This window comes from Mirounga angustirostris, unplaced genomic scaffold (genome assembly GCF_029215605.1).
Source record: "Mirounga angustirostris isolate CCGP_5_RB_7025 unplaced genomic scaffold, mMirAng1.0.hap1 SCAF_4, whole genome shotgun sequence".
NCBI classification, from domain to species: Eukaryota; Metazoa; Chordata; class Mammalia; order Carnivora; family Phocidae; genus Mirounga; species Mirounga angustirostris.
In genome coordinates this window covers 154,128,564-154,146,132 of record NW_026991712.1, presented here as the reverse complement: position 1 = coordinate 154,146,132, position 17,569 = coordinate 154,128,564, and the positions used below count along the sequence as shown (strand labels likewise).

The 17,569-nt window shown below is 40.3% G+C and overlaps 1 protein-coding gene across 2 annotated transcripts in view; it reads right to left on the bottom strand.

The window, feature by feature from the left end:
* Positions 1 to 2,498: 2,498 nt before the first annotated feature.
* PIK3R3 (phosphoinositide-3-kinase regulatory subunit 3) overlaps positions 2,499 to 17,569 on the bottom strand; it is a 123,330-nt gene continuing 108,259 nt past the window's right edge. For both annotated transcript variants that reach the window (XM_064589214.1, XM_045897778.3), the window contains 4 exons: positions 17,178 to 17,354; positions 14,610 to 14,684; positions 13,998 to 14,168; positions 2,499 to 5,951 (listed from right to left, as the gene is read on the bottom strand). In XM_064589214.1, coding sequence (XP_064445284.1) covers positions 5,753 to 5,951; positions 13,998 to 14,168; positions 14,610 to 14,684; positions 17,178 to 17,354 — 622 coding nt within the window. In that variant the 3' untranslated portion in view covers positions 2,499 to 5,752. The remainder of the gene's footprint in view (positions 5,952 to 13,997; positions 14,169 to 14,609; positions 14,685 to 17,177; positions 17,355 to 17,569) is intronic.

Here is a 17,569-nt window from a genome sequence, read left to right as displayed (position 1 = left end):
AGTGCCAGTGGTGCTCCCTTTGAGAAACACCGCCAAATTAGCGTGAGGGGTTTCTGAACGATAACTGCAGGGAAGTGGTATAATCACATTTATGTTTTAGGAAGACGCTGGCTGCAGCGTAAGGAGGCTCTAGTGGAATTCGCAGAGCAGAGAGAAAATGATGTAGTGATGCGTTATAGTGATCTGAACTAGGACAAACTTGAGGATGAACCGTGTAGGAGCCAGACCCAGATTTGGCAGCCATCAGCAAATAGACAGTAAGGCCAAAGAAATAGATGGCAATTGTACAGAGAATATGCAGAAGAAAAACCCAAGACATTGGGACTGGCTGAAGGGAAGGATCCAGGGAAGAGTAATAAAGTAGGGGAAGAGATCCTAAACTTGGGAGAAACCAGACCACTTTAAGAATTTTGTAATTTACCCTAAGAGTGATTGAAAGTTAATGGTTTTACACAGGTTCAGATTTGTATTTTGAAAAGATAACTGGTTGTTATGAGAATGGACTTGGGGGCAACTATGGAAGAAGGGAGGCCTGTTCAGTATTAAGTAGTGAAGAAATGAAGTTGGGGAGAAGTAATGTCTTTGACATTTAGGAAATAAAATTGATATAGGTTGTCGGTGTGTATTATGTCATCCTGAAACATAGGAAGTTCTCAAGGATGATGACTGCATTTCTGACTTACATAACCAAATGAGGCATATAGTGCTACCACTGAAATGTGAAATAATGAAAGAGAACCTGGGCTAGGTGGTGACCCTGCATTCAATATGCTGTGAGGTACCTCCCAATAGAGGATTGAGCAGGAGAAACACAGACATAAATGGCCTAAAGATGGTAGATGGAATCATGGATGTGGATAAAATTGCCAGGGAAAAAGACCTTGTCCAAGAGAATTAAAAGGAACAGTCAGAGATCTAGGAGGAAAACCAGATGTTGAGTCATCATGAAGTCCACGGGAAAGTTTTTCATGGCAAGGAGTCAAGGATGATGGTTATTGAAGACCTCAAGGAAGGAGAGCAGTTTCAGCTGGTGGTGGGACCTGTACCGAAATGGTGGAGGAGAGAAAATAAAGACAAATTTAAACAGTTTTTGTAAAAAGGTTTGGCTTTGAAGAGGGGCAAAGAGATAAAGGGATACAGGATTCAGTAGAGGTTAGGAAGTGGAGTGAGACACATTCAACCATGTTTAAATGTCAATGGATGATCCGGTTGAGAGAAAACAACAGTGAAAGAATTGACAACTGATCATGGGAAATTCCTGAGAAGAAGGGAGAAAACAGGATACAAAATTATACAGATTGTGGAAACATTGGCTTTTAGTTGGAGGGGGGCTACTTTAACAGGTGAGAGGCAGAGGAGTTAAGTAGATATAGGCGGGTTTGTAGGTTTGGTGGTAGAAAAGTAAGGGAATTCATAGCCACGCATACGTTTTCTCTGTAAACAAAAAGTTTGCAATGCCTGTGGGACACTCAAGGCCCCAGTGGAGCTATCCAGCCAATAGGTGGAGTTCAGAAGACAGGACTAGGCTGGAGACAGGAATTTGAGCATCCTATGCAAAGAGTAGGAACAACTCTTGGGATTTGGGGAAATCCTCTATAGTTCCTAGGAGTGGGGAGAAAGGACGTAGGCAAGATAGAGCAATGGACTATCCCCTACCCAGTCTGATTTATAATTCACTACACACCTGGGTGGGGCCTGAGAGACTACATGAGAACTACAATGTCCTATGCAAAGAGGTGGTCACATTTTGTTAATTATGTTGACATATAGAAACCGTAACAAAGTGCTGTGGCAGGAGGGTGACAAGGGCCTTGGGCAACAAACATTTTCCCTGCCCCCAGAATAGACTATGGAAATACTTTTATTTCCAGACAGAAAGATGTGATGAGAATCAGTAAGCTGGACTTTCTAATACTTCAGAATGGGGTGAGAAGGAAAGCGCTCTCAGATTTAACTTTCTCAGGACTAGTTTCTGAGTCTCACTGTGTCCTGTGCTGGATGGACAAGATGCTGGCATCATGCCTATTAGGGTCAGCTTCTCTTGTTCAGGGGAAGAGCGCCTCTGGTGGCCCCGTTCAGCCCCAGGACCAATCTTTTGGTGCTCATGGGAGAGGTTTGGGAGTTTCAGGGCTTTCAATAGCCTAATCCTCTTGCGGCCCACCCCTAGCCCACCCCTCCATAGCATGAGGACAAAAAGGTGCTTTATTGCAATGTCTTTATTGCATTACTGGAGCAAGTTGGCCAGACTGTCCCCTCTTGGGGAAGATAAAAAAACAAAAGACCAAAAAGTATCTCCCCTCACTTACCCCCCACCCTCCCCACAACTGCACAGCAATGTCTGAACACATCTGGTGACAAGAACAATTTGCAAAAGTGGTCTAGGAACTACGTTATGAACTGTCCCAACACAAGACATATAGTTGGCTTCTTTGTGAATCAGATATTTTTACGTAAACTACGTGGTTTTTTGTTTTTGTTTTTGTTTTTTAACTACATCAAAGACAACAGAAGAATAGGTTTTTCACAAGTAACAACAGGGCACCAAAGTCACATGCTGGAATTTGTAAGGAAACAAGGTTGTCACAAGTGGCTAGAGCTAGGGCAAGGATGAGCAGCTGACAGCAGGGAGCCCAGCCAGGCCCCCATCTGCACCCTCTGCTTTGAGGCCACAGAAGCCTCACAGAGGCCTACTCTGGAGTCTTAACTGGCAACAGAGACCACCTTGTAACCAGGAATTGTCCAGATGCAATTCTTGGCCAAGAGGACCCATGAAGCTGGTTCCTTGCAGCAAGAAGAGGAGACCTATGGAAGACGCCACATTGGCTATCAATGCTTCTTTAGAGCACATGAGGTCCAGAGTAAGTGGGAGGTCCCATCAAGGCTTGGAGATGGAGTAGGGGAGGTATTAGAAGTCCTCAACCTTGGCCAAATCAGTGGTAAGGACACAGTTAGCCTATACAGTCCTGAGCCCTGGCCAAGATTTACCATCTATGATCAGGAAGAGACAGAGACCATTGTTCTGTGATGAAATCTCCACCCGGAAAAGATGGGCCTAGGACCTGTGTTCAGCCAGCTTCAAGCTGCTTCCATGCTGATGGCTGGCTTCCCCAGCCAGAAAAACAATGAGCCCCCTGGTCTTTGTCTGTCTCTTTACTCTCTGCTTCAGTGAAGCTGCAGTTAGGATGCCAAGAGAGAAAGAGTCCAAGGGCCTAAATCATGGGACAGGACACAGAGCTAGCTAGGCTCAGATGAAGGCCGCCAAGACCATGAAGTATAGGAGCTGCATACTACCCCTCCATGTGGTTAGCAGATTGGTCCCTATGCCATTTCCACTGGCTCAGGATCAAGCAAATCATATGGCAACTAGTCAGAAGAGATACTTTCCAACTTCTCAAATGATCCTTAGTTCCCACAAAGCAACAAATTCAAGAATGAAAAATAGGAAAGAAAAAGTGAAGGAATATAGGATTAAAAAAAGAGCAGTCCTTCTCCACAAGCCAGTCCTTATATGTAAGTTTAGGTATTAGATGGTCCTAGCTCCCTCCCCACGCACCCTTTGTATCTGCCTAAAAAGGAGCAACACACTGCTCAAGGTCACAGGCGTGCATCCTTACTCCCATTTTATTTTAAAGAGAGTCAGAACACACTAAATTTTAATACCAGAAAGGAGGGGTTTCTTGCACCCAATCTGGAGCATCCAACTGCTTAAGCAGGTTCAACACCAGGTGGAAGGCCATCCAGCAGCAACTAGCCTGACATCACTCAGTAAAACCTTCAAGATTTCAGCCTGGCAATGTGGAGAAGAGGTGTGCAGCTGGCTTTCAGCTAAGGGCTTAAGTCAGAACATGACACTGGAAGGATGGGTTCATCTGTCTGCCTCGCCTAATCCTGAAACTGCAATGGAACCAAAGAAAAGCCGAAGATAGGCCCTTTCCTTCCTATCCTCATTGTTAGTAACTCTAGAGCTTTTTCCAAAATTTTTCATCTATTTTTATATCATGGTCCATTCTAGACCCTGTCACCAAGATAAGTGCTCAGGGAAAGCAGTATTTATTTTTTCATTCCATAACTACAGCTTTCCTAGCTGTAAACCTTATGTACCAAGACCCAGATATTGGCTGCTTCTCTAGTTCAGCCAGGACGCCTGACTGCACAGCTTTGGACTCAAACAGCTGACTCACTCTGAGCCTATTATGGTTCCAGCATTGGCTCAGAGGCAGCTGAACTCTATTTGTCGAATGAGTGTTGACTGATGGAGGTGGGGCATAAAGGAGGTAGGAGTACACGCCTGCCCCCAGCTCCATTCGCCTAGCTTCACTCAGCTGGAAGGCTTAAACCACATGGAGCGGAAGATTCCTGGCCTAAAATCAGGGCCACTGGAGCATGAGGACCGTCTGTGCACATCATCTTAATGGCAGGCTCACAAAAATGGCAAAGAGAAAAACTTCCAGATGGCTTTTACTAACAGTCTATAAACTCCAAGCCATTATTTCCTCTCCTTACAAAAGTTTCAGAAACCACTGCATGGAAGCACACGGGTAATGTGGATGACCCTCACCCTAGACACCAGAGCCTCCGCGGTCCCTGACAACAGTCAGGCTCCCTTCCTGCTACAACCTTTGCCACCCATGGCTCCCCTAAGCCCTACCCAACAAAGGACAGGGAGATGAAGGGAAATTAAACCATGTTTCCTGTTTCTGCAGGGCCTTCAAATTTGGGAAGCACATATAAGACTGTTGTTCTATATCATTATTTGGTATATCAAGCCATCTAAAAGCACTGGATTGCACCTTTTCTTTACTCATACAAACAAGTTACAAAAATTTTCAACAACAGATCATTCTTTAGGCTAAGGAAACACCACACAAGCACCAACTTCATTTTATGATTCAAAGTTCACCATGCCCACAAAAAGAACACTATTTCTCATCTCTGAGAAACAAGGGCAGGGCAGGAGTTACACTGACCAATTTTAGTGTTTGCTAAAACTAACAAATTCTAGTTTTCCTTTCACTTTCAAGTTTTGGTACAGAAGTGTGCATTCAGATACTAGTGCTGTCTTCTTCCATCAGACCTTAGTCTGGCAACAAACATTGTTCTGCTGAGATCAATTTGGTTTCTAAACATAATGCTTCTTTAGAGGGAGGAGCTACTGAGATGTTGACGCTTAGCTTATGTTAGTTAGTAAAGTACCTTCAGTTGAAGGTGTTTTTACCCCCTTGACTAAGATTCTCTCAATGAAATCCCAAGCCTCCCCATTTTCCTTTGGTTGTCTTTTTCACCAAATGCCATTCTACCACAGAACCAAAACAGCCTTCATTTTAGGAGGAAGTTAAGAGAGACCGCCAGATCAAAACAGAACTCCCCAGAGCCATGCCCCTGCCACATTCCCAGAGACAAAGACCAAGAGAGGACGTGGACTCTTCAGAAATTTCCAACCCCCTACCCCCATCAAACCTAATGTGTTCTTTTGAGGGTGCCTGGCTAAACAAAACAAAAGCCCCAATGAAACAGACTTTCCAAAAAAACATCTGCTTCCAGCTTCCTATGTCAGTGCAGCGGCCCAGCTGAGTCTCAGAGAACCTCAGGCCTCTTGTGCCCCCATCCTGGCCAGCTGCCGCTCAGCCTCTCCACATTCACAGAATCACTTCTTGTGCAAAACAAGCAGTCTACGTAGAAAGAATGCCCTCATAGTCTAATAAAAACTGTAGGAAAAAAATGCTAGAGAGCGACCTCTCTTCCCACTCCCTCTTTATCTGCAGAGTGAGGGCATCTGTGCGTGGACAGGGTAGGCAAGCCTGACGTTGAGGGAGTCGTTGTGCTGAACGAGGGATGTCTGCTGGTAATGGAGCACCAGCTCCTTCAGTGAGCTGTACAGGTTGTAGGGCTCTGCAAAGCCATAGCCCCGAGCAGTGCTGTAGATCACACAGTGCTTCACTTCCCCATCGGCACTGCAAAGACACAACACACAGACACCACAGGGAATTAAGGCAGGTAACGACAGATAAAGAGACCCCCAAATGACCAGAAGTCTGAACAGTTTTTCTGCAAAGGAGGAGGTGTAGAAGTGTTTTGCCAAAGTTTGTAAAATGTCACGTCCACATGTGTCCCCTCGCCCCCTTACAAACTTATCACAGAGATATCTGTCACCTCGCACCAAGACCTGGTGGAATGAAAATGGGTGGCTGAATTTAATCACTCAGCTCTGCATCTTCATGAGGCAAGAATGCACTGGAAAGAGAACACTTTTTTTTTTTTTTTTAAGTATACAAATCAGTGATTTTTAGAATATTCACAAGGTTGTGGAACAATCACCACTATCTAATTCCAGAATATTTTCATCACCCTAAAAAGAAACCATATACTCATTAGCAGTCACTCTATTTCTCCTCCCCCTGGACCTTGACAAACACTAACAACTTTCTGTCTCTGTGGATTTGCTTCTTTTGGCATTTCACATAAATGGAAGCCTTCAATATCACGCAACCTTCTGTATCTGATTTCTTTCACCTTAGCACATTTTCAAAGTTCATCCATGCTGTAGATACATCAGTACTTCATCTGTGGCTGCATAATATTCTGTCTGGAGAGCCACATTCTGTTTATCCATTCATTAACTGATGGACACTTGGCTTGTTTCTAATTTTTGACTATTTATGAATAATGCTGCTCTGAACATTTGTGTACAAGTTTTTTGTATGGACGTACTTTTTAATTCTCTTGTATCTAGAGAGAGCCAGGTGTGGAACTGCTGAGTCATATGGTATCTCTTTTTGAGGAACTGCCGAACTGTCTTCCAAAGTGGTTGTACCATTTTATATTCTAGCCAGCAGTGTACAAGGGTTCCAATTTCTTTACATCCATGTCAACACTTGTTATTGTCCATCTTTTTTATTATAATGATCCTAGTGGTATCTCATTGTGGTTTTGATTTGTACTTCCCTAAGGACTAATGATGTGGAGCATCTTTTCATGTGTTTTTTGACCATTTATAGATCTTCTTTAAAGGAATTTCTATTTTCTTCGGGTAAGTACCCAGTAGTCCACTTACTGAGTCATATTAATTCTATTTTTAATCTTTTGAGGAACCTCCATACTGTCTTCCATAGTGGCTGCACCAGTTTGCATCCTCACCAACAGTGCACAAGGGTTCTTTTTTCTCCACATCCTTGCCAACACGTGTTGTTGACTTTAGCCATTCTGCCAGGTGTGAGGTGGTATCTCATTGTGGTTTTGATTTGCATTTCCCTGATGATGAGTGATGTTGAGCATCTCTTCATGTGTCTGTTGGCCCTCTGTATGTCTTCTTTGGAAAAATGTCTGTTCAGGTCCCCTGCCCATTTTTAATTGGGTTATATGGGTTTTTTGTGTGTTGAGTTGTCTAAGTTCTTTATATATTTTTGGTTATTAACCCCTTATTGGATATATCATTTGCAGAAGTCTTACTCTCAGTCAGTAGGTTGCCTTTTTGTTCTGTTGATTTCCTTCACTGTTCAAAAAGATACATGCACCCCTATGTTTACTGCAGCATTATTTACAATAGCCAAGATATGGAAGCAACCCAAGTGTCCATCAAGATAGATGAATAAAGATGATATGGGAGATACACACACACACACACACACACAGAGGAATATTACTCAGCCATAAAAAAGAATGGAATCTTACCACTTGCAACAACATGGATGGACCTGGAAGGTATGTTGCTAAGTGAAATCAGTCAGAGAAAGACAAATACCATATGATTTTACTCATATGTGGAACTAAAGAAACAAAACAGATGAACAAACAAGGGGAAAAAAGACCAAAAAAACCTCGACTCTTAAATACAGAGAACTGGTGGTTACCAGAGAGAAGATGGGTAGGGGGATGGGTGAAATAAATAAAGGGGATTAAAAGCACACTTATCTTGCTGAGCTTTGAGAAATGTATAGAATTGTTGAATTATGTAGCACACCTGAAGCTAATATAACACTATGTTAATTGTACGTGAATTTTTTAAAATGTGTATCCAAATCCTTTACCATTTTTTTAAATGTCCATCCAATTTTTAAATTGAGGCCCTTGGGGTTTTTTTACTGTTAAGGGTTATGATTTAGACACCAGTTGCTTAACAGATACATGATTTGCAAATATTTTCTCCCATTCTGTGTGTTGTGTTTTCACTTTGATAGTGCCCTTTGATATAAAATGTTTTTAATTATGGTGAAATCCAAATTATCTAGTTCTTTTGTTGTTTGTACTTTTGGTTTGCAAGAAACCACTGCCTAATCCAAAGTCACAAGGGTTTATTTATGCCTATGTTTTCTAAGTATTTTATACTTTTAGCTCTTTTGGGTCTATGATCCATTTTGAGTTAATTTTTATATGTGGTGTGAGGTAGGGGTCCAACTTTATTCTTTTGCATGTGGCTTTCCAGGTGGCCCAGCTTCATGTGTTAAAATGATTTCCTCCCCATTGAATGGTCTTGAGGCCCTTGTTGAAAACCAAATGACCATAAATGTAAGGGTTTATTTCTTGACTCTCAATTCTATTCATTGATCTACATGTTTATCCTTGTTAGCATCTCACAATTTTGATTACTACAAACAAACACCTTTGTTTTTTAAGTTTTGAAATCAGGAGGTGTACTTCAACTTGCCTCTATTCTTTCAAGATCATTTTGGCTGTGCTGGAACCCTTGTACTTTCATATAAATTGTAGGATCATTTTGTCAATTTCTGCAAAAGTCCAGCTGAAATTTTTGATAGGGATTACATTGAACATGTAGCTCAATTTGGGAAGTTATTTCTATTGTAACAATATTAAGTCTTTTAATCCATGAACACAGGGTGTCTTTCCACTTATTTAGGTCTCCCTTTGAGTTCTTTCAATGATGTTTTATAGTTTTCACCATACAGCTCTTGCATTTCTTTTTGTTTTAATCCTACTACATATTTTTGATGATATTGTATGTAGCATGCCTTCTTCATTTCATTTCAGTTTGTTTGTTACTGGTATTTAGAAATACAACTGATTTTTGAATCCTGATCTTTTAACTTGCAACCTTGCTGAACTTATTAGCTCTAATAGTTTACATCTTCCTTACCAAACTGGATGCTTTTTATTTTTCTTGTCCAATTACCTTAACTAGAACCTTCTGTACAATGATGGTGAGAAGTGGTGAGAGTGGACATCTTCGTTTTCTTCCTGATCTTAGGGGAAAGCACTATCTTTCACCATTAAGTATACTAGCTCTGAGTTTTTCATAGTTACCCTTTATCAAGTTGAGGAAGTACCCTCCTATTCCTAGGTTTTTCAGACTTTTTTTAAACATGAAAGAGTGCTAGATTGTGTCAAATGGTTTTTGTGATTCTACTGAAATAACCATGTGATTTTCGTCCTTTATCCTATTATGCAATATATTATGTTCATTGTTGTTTTTTGTTTTGGGGGATTTTTTATATTGAAAAAACCCTTGCCTTCTGGGATGAATTCTACTTAGTCATGGTATATAATCCTTATATGCTGCTGGAGTTGCCTTGCTAGTATTCTGTTGAGGATTTTTGTGTCTGTGTTCCTAAGGGATATTGGTCCATAGTTATCTTGTGGTATCTTGGTCTGGTTTTGGTATCACAGTAATACTGCCCTCATGAAATGAGTTGGGAAGTGTTCTCTCCTCTTTTTGTGGGGAAGAGTTTGTGAAGGACTTTTGTTAATTCTTTTTGAAAATATTTGGCAGAATTCACCAGTGAACATAATTGGGCTGGGCTTTTCTATGTGGGTAGCTTTTTTTTTTATTATTAATAACCCAATTTCTTGTTATAGTTCTATTCAAATTTTCTGTTTCCTCTTAAGCCAGTTTTGGTGGTTTGTGTGCTTCCAGGAATTTGTCCATTTCATCTGGGTTTTAATTTTTTGGTATATGATTATATTCCCTCATTATCTTTTTTTTATTTCTATAAGGACTATAAGTAATGACCCCTCTTTCATCCTGATTTTAGTAATTTGTTTCTTCTCTGTGGGGATGGGGGCAGTTTAGCTTGAGGTTGTAATTCAGTTCCATCCCAACTTTTGGTTTCACGGATCTTCTCAATTGTTTTCTACTCTTTATTTCATTTACTTCCATTCTAATCTTTATTATTCCCTTTTTTTTTTTTTTGCTTGGGTTTAGTTTGCTCTTCCTTTTTTAGTTTCTTAAGGTGGAAGGTTACTTTATTAATATGTGATCTCCCTTTCTTTTTTTTTTTTTTCTTTTTAAAGATTTTATTTATTTATTTGAGACAGAGAGAATGAGAGAGAGAGAGCACATGAGAGGGGGGAGGGTCAGAGGGAGAAGCAGGCTCCCCGCCAAGCAGGGAGCCCGATGCGGGACTCGATCCAGGGACTCCAGGATCATGACCTGAGCCGAAGGCAGTTGCTTAACCAACTGAGCCACCCAGGCACCCTGTGATCTCCCTTTCTTAACATAAATGTTTAGTTATAAATTTAGCATTTAGCACTGCTTTAGCTGAATTCTGTGAGTTTTGATAAGTTGTGTTTCTGTTTTTTCTCATCTCAAAGTATTTTCTAATGCCCCTTGTTTTCTTTTTTTGATCCACTGGTTATTTAGGAATGTGTTGTTTACTGTCCACATTTGAGGATTTCCCAAATTTCCTGTTTTTGATTTCTAGTTTCTTTCCACTGTGGTTAGAAAGCATATTTTGTGGGATTTCAACACTTTTAAATGTATTGAGACTGTGGCCTAACCTATGGCCTATCCTGGATAATGTTTCATGTGCCGTTAAGAAGAATCTGTATTCTGCTGTTGTTAGGTGGAGTGTTCTGGATAGGTCTTCTAGGTCTAGTTGTTTTATAATATCGTTAAAATCTTCTGCTACCTTTCTGATCTGTCTAGTTCTATCCCTAATCAAATTTCTTATCCCAAATGGCAATAAGGATCACAAGTGTTCACTACCTGAATTCTTAACCTAGTGAATACAGGCATTGCTGGCTGCAGGTCTTTAGCCTAAGAAGGTTGTAGAGTTAAGCAATTTCTTCTTAGGCTTCTTGATGATGTCATTAACAAATTAAAATGGAAGAACAAATGAGTTCCATGTGTGATTTCCTACATGATCATGTTAATTCTGCTATGAGAATCTCCTAAAAAACTGAACATATTCATATTCTTACTTCAGCAAATGTTCTAAGTATACTGGTAGATTACTGTAGGCAGGCTTCCTATAGCCAGAATGGCTGGCAAACAAGTGGGAGTCTTTGTGATGCCAGACTCTTTTGCTTCCAACCATCCTCAGTGTGAATGCCAACATGATATACGACTGCAGATGTTTTTCATAATCAAGGGAATTCCACACTGTTGTGGACTTAATGGTCAAGTCTGTGGCTAAAGGAAGGAGAAAAAGAATACACCTCCTCAAGATACTCAAGCTGCTCCTTGGTCTCCCAGGAATTACCTGAGCTGCTGGGCAGTATCTTCCACCAGCCAAGTCCTTGACCCACAGGCTGCCACCCAATGACCTGGGTGAGGGTGCCAATGCACTGGGCTTATTGCCTTTCTTCTTTTTATTTTTAAAAGATCTCAATTTCTGTAAGAACCACCCTGTCTGGGCATTTCCACTCAGGTAACTTAAGCAGCCCGGGTAAGAGAAAAAAGAAATGTTTTAAATAATTGTAGGGGCACCTGGGTGGCTGAGTCCGTTAAGCATCTGACTCTTGGTTTCAGCTCACATCATGATCTTGGGGTCCTGGGATCAAGCCCCAAGTCAGGCTCCATGCTCAGTGGGGAGTCTGCTTCCCCTCTCCGTCTGCTTCTCCCCCTGCTTGCGTGCTCACTCACTCCCACTCTCACTCTCTCTCTCAAATAAATAAATCTTTTAAAAATATTTAAAATAATTGTATCTTTGTAAAACAGTAATCCAATGCACTTTTCATGTCCTCCCCCATATTCTGCCCATAGATATCCCATTATTCATCCTTTCAAAGTCCAGTTCAAATGCTACCTCTTCCACAAAATCTCCCAACCCTCTCCTTCTCCACCAGAATTAATAGTTCTTCATGTGTACAGCCTACTGATGATACCTATTTCACAGTGATTCTATTTATCTTGGATATTTATAATTGTGAAATGAAAAAAAATATGGTGCAACAGTAAAACGTGGGCTTTGAAACCAGGTAAACTTGGATTCAAACTCCGACTCCACAGACCAACTAAGGACGAGATGATCACGTGAAACACTGGGCACTCTGTTAATATGAGTGTCTTTTGTCCATTCTCACCACCTTGCCCTCTTTGAGGGCAAAATCATTTTGTTATTTTTGCTTGCTTTCTGCCATGTCCATCAGTAGCATCATTATCATAATAATACTGGTAGACAACATTCACTTATTATGTACCAACATTGATCAAAGCACATTACATGTATTAACTAATTTAATACTTATAAAAACCCTCAAGTACATATTATTATCCTTATTTTTCAGATAAGGAAACTGGACAAAGAAAGGTTAAGTAATTTACCCTAGGTCACAGATCTGGTAAGTAGAGTCAGGATTTGAATGCAATATATTTGGTACCAAAGCTTGTTCTCATAACAATCATAATATACCTTCACTCTAAGTATGGTCTTTGTCAATGAAGGAGTATACACAACACTTAGGCAAAATGTGACAGACATGGTTAGTTGTCCCCAGAATTTCACTTTCCATTAAAAAGAAACTAATAGAGGCACCTGGGTGGCTCAGTCAGTTAAGGATGGGACTAGTGATCTCAGCTCAGATCATGATCTCATGGGTTGTAGCGTGGGATCAGGCCCCACGGGCGGGCTCTGTGCTCAGCAGGGAGTCTGCTTGAAGAGTCTCTCCCTCTGTCCCTCCCCCTACTCTGCCATGCACTTACTCTCTCTCTCAAATAAATAAATCTAAATAAATAAGTAAATAAATAAATGGATGGATGGATGGAAACTAATAAAATAGGCTTTTCCAAACAAAGTCATAAGATCATCTTATAGAAAATACCAACATTTTCAATCACTACCCCAAAAGAAAACTACTTAAGTACAAAATTTAGATAGTTTTTCTTCTGAAGTAAAAACAGTTCTTTTTTTTTTTTTTTTAATATTTTATTTATTTATTTGAGAGAGAATGAGATAGAGAGAGCATGAGAGGGGGGAGGGTCAAAGGGAGAAGCAGACCCCCCCGCTGAGCAGGGAGCCCGATGCGGAACTCGATCCCGGGACTCCAGGATCATGACCTGAACCGAAGGCAGTCGCTTAACCAACTGAGCCACCCAGGTGCCCAGTAAAAACAGTTCTTAATCAAGCCTTACTTAAACAGACATTGAAGCCCAAATTAGACATACAGGAGACTACTACAAAATTATGTGATTTTTTAAAAAAAATTTTTTCAATTAATTTATCTATTTAAAGTAGGCTCCACAGGGCGCCTGGGTGGCTCAGTTGGTTAAGCAACTGCCTTCGGCTCAGGTCATGAATTCTGGAGTCCCGGGATCGAGTCCCACATCGGGCTCCCTGCTCGGCAGGGGGTCTGCTTCCCCCTCTGACCCTTCCCCTCTCATGCTCTCTGTCTCCCATTCTCTCAGATAAATAAATAAAATCTAAAAAAAAAAAAATAAAGTAGGCTCCACAACCAATGTGGAGCTTGAACTAGTGACCCTGAGATCAAGGGTCACACGCTCTACTGACTAAGCCAGCCAGGCACCCCTCCTTAGGCGATCTTTCAATTGAAGATCTCATTACTTTTCACAAGTACCTGAAAATCCAACAGCAACATTATAGGGCTAATCTGCTTACCATTTGAAATTAAAATCCCCCAAATAATTTCAGATATCATTTCTCCTAAAGCAACTAACTGTTTTCTTTATACAAATATTAAAGGTCTAAGCCACTGGTCCTCATTACTGTACTTCAAATAATTTTTAATTTTTTGAATTTTATGAGGGGTTGAGTTTCTATTAATCAATGCAGAAATTTTCAAAAGGTTAAACCGCAGAGAAGACTTACACCACAGAGCAAGCATAACATCCTTTCTTGCTACTCTCACGAATTAAAAATGCACCATCAGGTTTCCCATAAAGCAAGTCCTCTGCTTGTACTCGATTGATATCCTCAACAAACCAGGTTTTCTCATCATAATGGGGCAGGTTTTCATCTTCCTCATTGATAAAATAGGTCCTAAAAATTAAATGTTAAAATATTATTCTAACAATCAGGTTACTTACATCTAAATGCAAACTCATGAATAAAACACTCTTCTAAATCTTTAACCACGAAATGACAAAGTAAAACTACAATTACTTGGGACGTTTTTTAACAACTTTGTTATTTGCTATGGTGCAGAAAACACGAAATTCACACCTCTCATCCAATCAGCTGACAAAGAATGTCTGAATGAGCAAGCTTATGCACCCAGATTTCACGTGGCTCAGCAGGTCTCTGACCTCAAGTGCCTGTATGGTACTCTACTCTACAATTCAATTCAATTTAAAAGAGGTGGCAAAGTCCTTGATTCAATGTCCTCAAGTGACAATGAGAGCCAACATTTAGCATGTATAAAGAAGCCCCACATCTTAGATTGGGAACAAAACCCCTCTGATAGAAAGGTAGAGAACTTACTCATCAGCATCCTCATTCTTGATTCCCAGCCAGGCATTTAGGCGCTTCTGTCTCACGCCTTTGTGATTGAGCCACCTGCCGGAAGGAAGACACCAGTGTCAGTATCTGTGCAAACTCTGCCTAATGTAGACATGTCCAAGCCAACCAAATTTCCAAAGTCCAGGAACCTCTTATTTTAACCCACTCCCACTAAAAGTGGCCAGAGACTTCCTTAAACTAGTTTCTCCTTAACTTTTCCTCCAACTTTCCACAAAAAAGCAGAAACACAGGGAGTTATCTGAAATTAGGCACTTCTCTCATTTTTCATTTTCCTTTTCTAGAAGTTTGTACCACCATAAGCACACATATACTTTCACTTAAACACATGGGGACATCTGTTTCTGAAATCATTAGTTATGTGAGCATGGTGTCACATTTGCAATCTCCACTAAGCCAGAGGACTCAATTCCTGTGTGGCCCACTACATTGAGTTAAACATTCTAAAACAATTTCAAGGTCTATTCTTGTACCTAAGCAAGCCACAAGAAATTCAGGATGGCAATCTGAGTAATTAATATAAATTTACCTCATCACTAGGCAAATCATAGTATTTTAAAATATACCAAAACTTTAAATGTAAAACAACATACCATTAAATTTAGTTCCACTGACATGGCCACTGGTCTAAAAATCTAAGTGAGTATAAAAACTCTTTCACTCATTACCATCCTCCAACCAGGCTCCGATCATTCAGGTCTCATCATAAACATCATCTCCTCAGGGAGGACTGCCCTAATTATCCCAACTAAGGCAGTCCCCTTGTCACTCATTTTCTATATTTTACCTTATTTTATCATCTTCATAGCACTTGCCTGAAATTCATTATTTTATATTTTCACTTATGTTTGTCTCCCCTACTAAAATGTAAGAAAGGGGTCTGTCCTATTGTTCATGGCTATTCCCAATGCTGAAAACAGTGCCAGCATATAGTAGATCCTCAATAAATATCTCCCTAAACACCCTAGTTATCTTTGCTAGCAGATCATGATTTATCACCCATGATGTTATCTAAACTCTCTTTTATATTAAGTTTACATAATTTGTTAAAGGAACTTTCAAGGTCTAGTTTGCCACACTTATTCATGCCTCTTGGGATGGTGTATTTTTTAATAATCTCATCACTTTCCAGAGCAAACAAGAGCTTCCATTCATTCCTTTGGTCTGTGGCATAAGCCTTCTTCTTGGGCCTTCTTCAGCTTCATTATATAACCAGAATCACATAAGCTTTCTGAGAACAGACACACCCTGATTTTAGACAAGGTACCTCCTTGCCTTGTTTCCAAGGCTCTTCTGTATGCTATGTGTACTTGCTTGACGTTTGTTTTTTGTCCACAATAGCAAACTGAAATGATCTCTAGAAAGGAGTTATTAAAAACTACTCAGCACAGCATAGTTCTAATTGTTTGCCCCCAAAACTTATCACCTTAAATTTTATTCTACTGAAACTCAATAGCCACTGTCCCCACCTCTAAGCTTTTATTTTCTCCCCTCTCCCTTTCTCATACAAAGAAACCCTGAAGTTGGGGCACCTGGGTGGCTCAGATGGTTAAGCCTCTGCCTTCGGCTCAGATCATGATCCTGGGGTCCTGGGATCGAGCCCCGCATCGGGCTCCCTGCTCCGCGGAAAGCCTGCTTCTCCCCCTCCTTCCTGCTCAAGCTCTCTCTCACTATCTCTGTCTCTCTCAAATAAATAAATAAAATCTTTAAAAAAAAAAAAAAGAAAGAAACCCTGAAGTCTATGGAAAATCCAGTCAGAGGTCTTTATTTTGTGTTCTACAAAGAGTTTGAATCAAGTTGTATTACATGCATGAAAGTCACCTATAAACATATTTTGTAGCAGTCTATTCATTACCTAGAACAAAACATATTTTTGTTTCTCATGGATTCTCTCCTATAAGATAGTCATTTGTCCTAAAAATCTATCATCTTGTTCTGATAATATATCTTCCGATCTATATTTGAGTAATATCCCTATATCTATCTAAATCATACAGTTTTCTATAATATTAAAGAGTTGAGTTTCATTCCTCAGGTCAGATTATCTTACATGCCTGCTATTGGCACATTTCTATTATTTGAATACAGAATTTCATTTCTTGTATATAAAAACCCTTTAGGAGACTGTCCTGTAGACTTATTTGTAGGCCCCCACTATTAGTGTTATTGTCTGTGCTCATGAGGGGTAATTTCTATTTCTGTGGTTCTATGTAATCAAAGATTCTGGTTTTTGTATTTAGGCAAACATTAACCTGTCCTTTTTAAGCTACACCACATTGCTCATGCCACACCCATCCTCTGAGATTTCCCATTTGTATGGACTGGAATCTAGAATGCTACATTCTGGTTTGCCCCACATGTTGACTTTAGGTAAACTCAGGTACCACCAAGTACTACCAAGTTTGCTTTCCTAAATTCTTACAAATCTCACTGGCCAGTTCTCAATTACAAATCTCTTCTACCTCTAACAAGTCTAGTGCCAGCAGTAATCTGGTACTGGTGTTTCCTCCCATACAGGCCCAGACTACTCACACAAGGTGCTGATCTCGGATCTTGCGCAGCTGGATCAGGTCAGGTTTGATACTGTTCATTTTTTTATCTATTTCCCGGTTGTCCAAAGCTTGTTTCTTCAAATCCTGCTCTAGACGCATTTTGCTATCATGAATCTCACCCAGACGTGATTTCAATTTGTCATAATTCATCATAATTCTGTGAAAATATTGACATATTAAGGCTAAAACAGGAACCAAGCAGAAACATTCTATAATGTGAGCATAGTCCTAATATCTTAAGTGTGGTAGACATCTGTTGTTTTTGCCTAACCCATATCCATTCTCATTCTTTTGGTAATGGCACCTTGATGTTCCCTGTAGGAAAGGGCTCCCTGCCCCCATCTCAGAGTCACAGGTGAATATTCATACAAC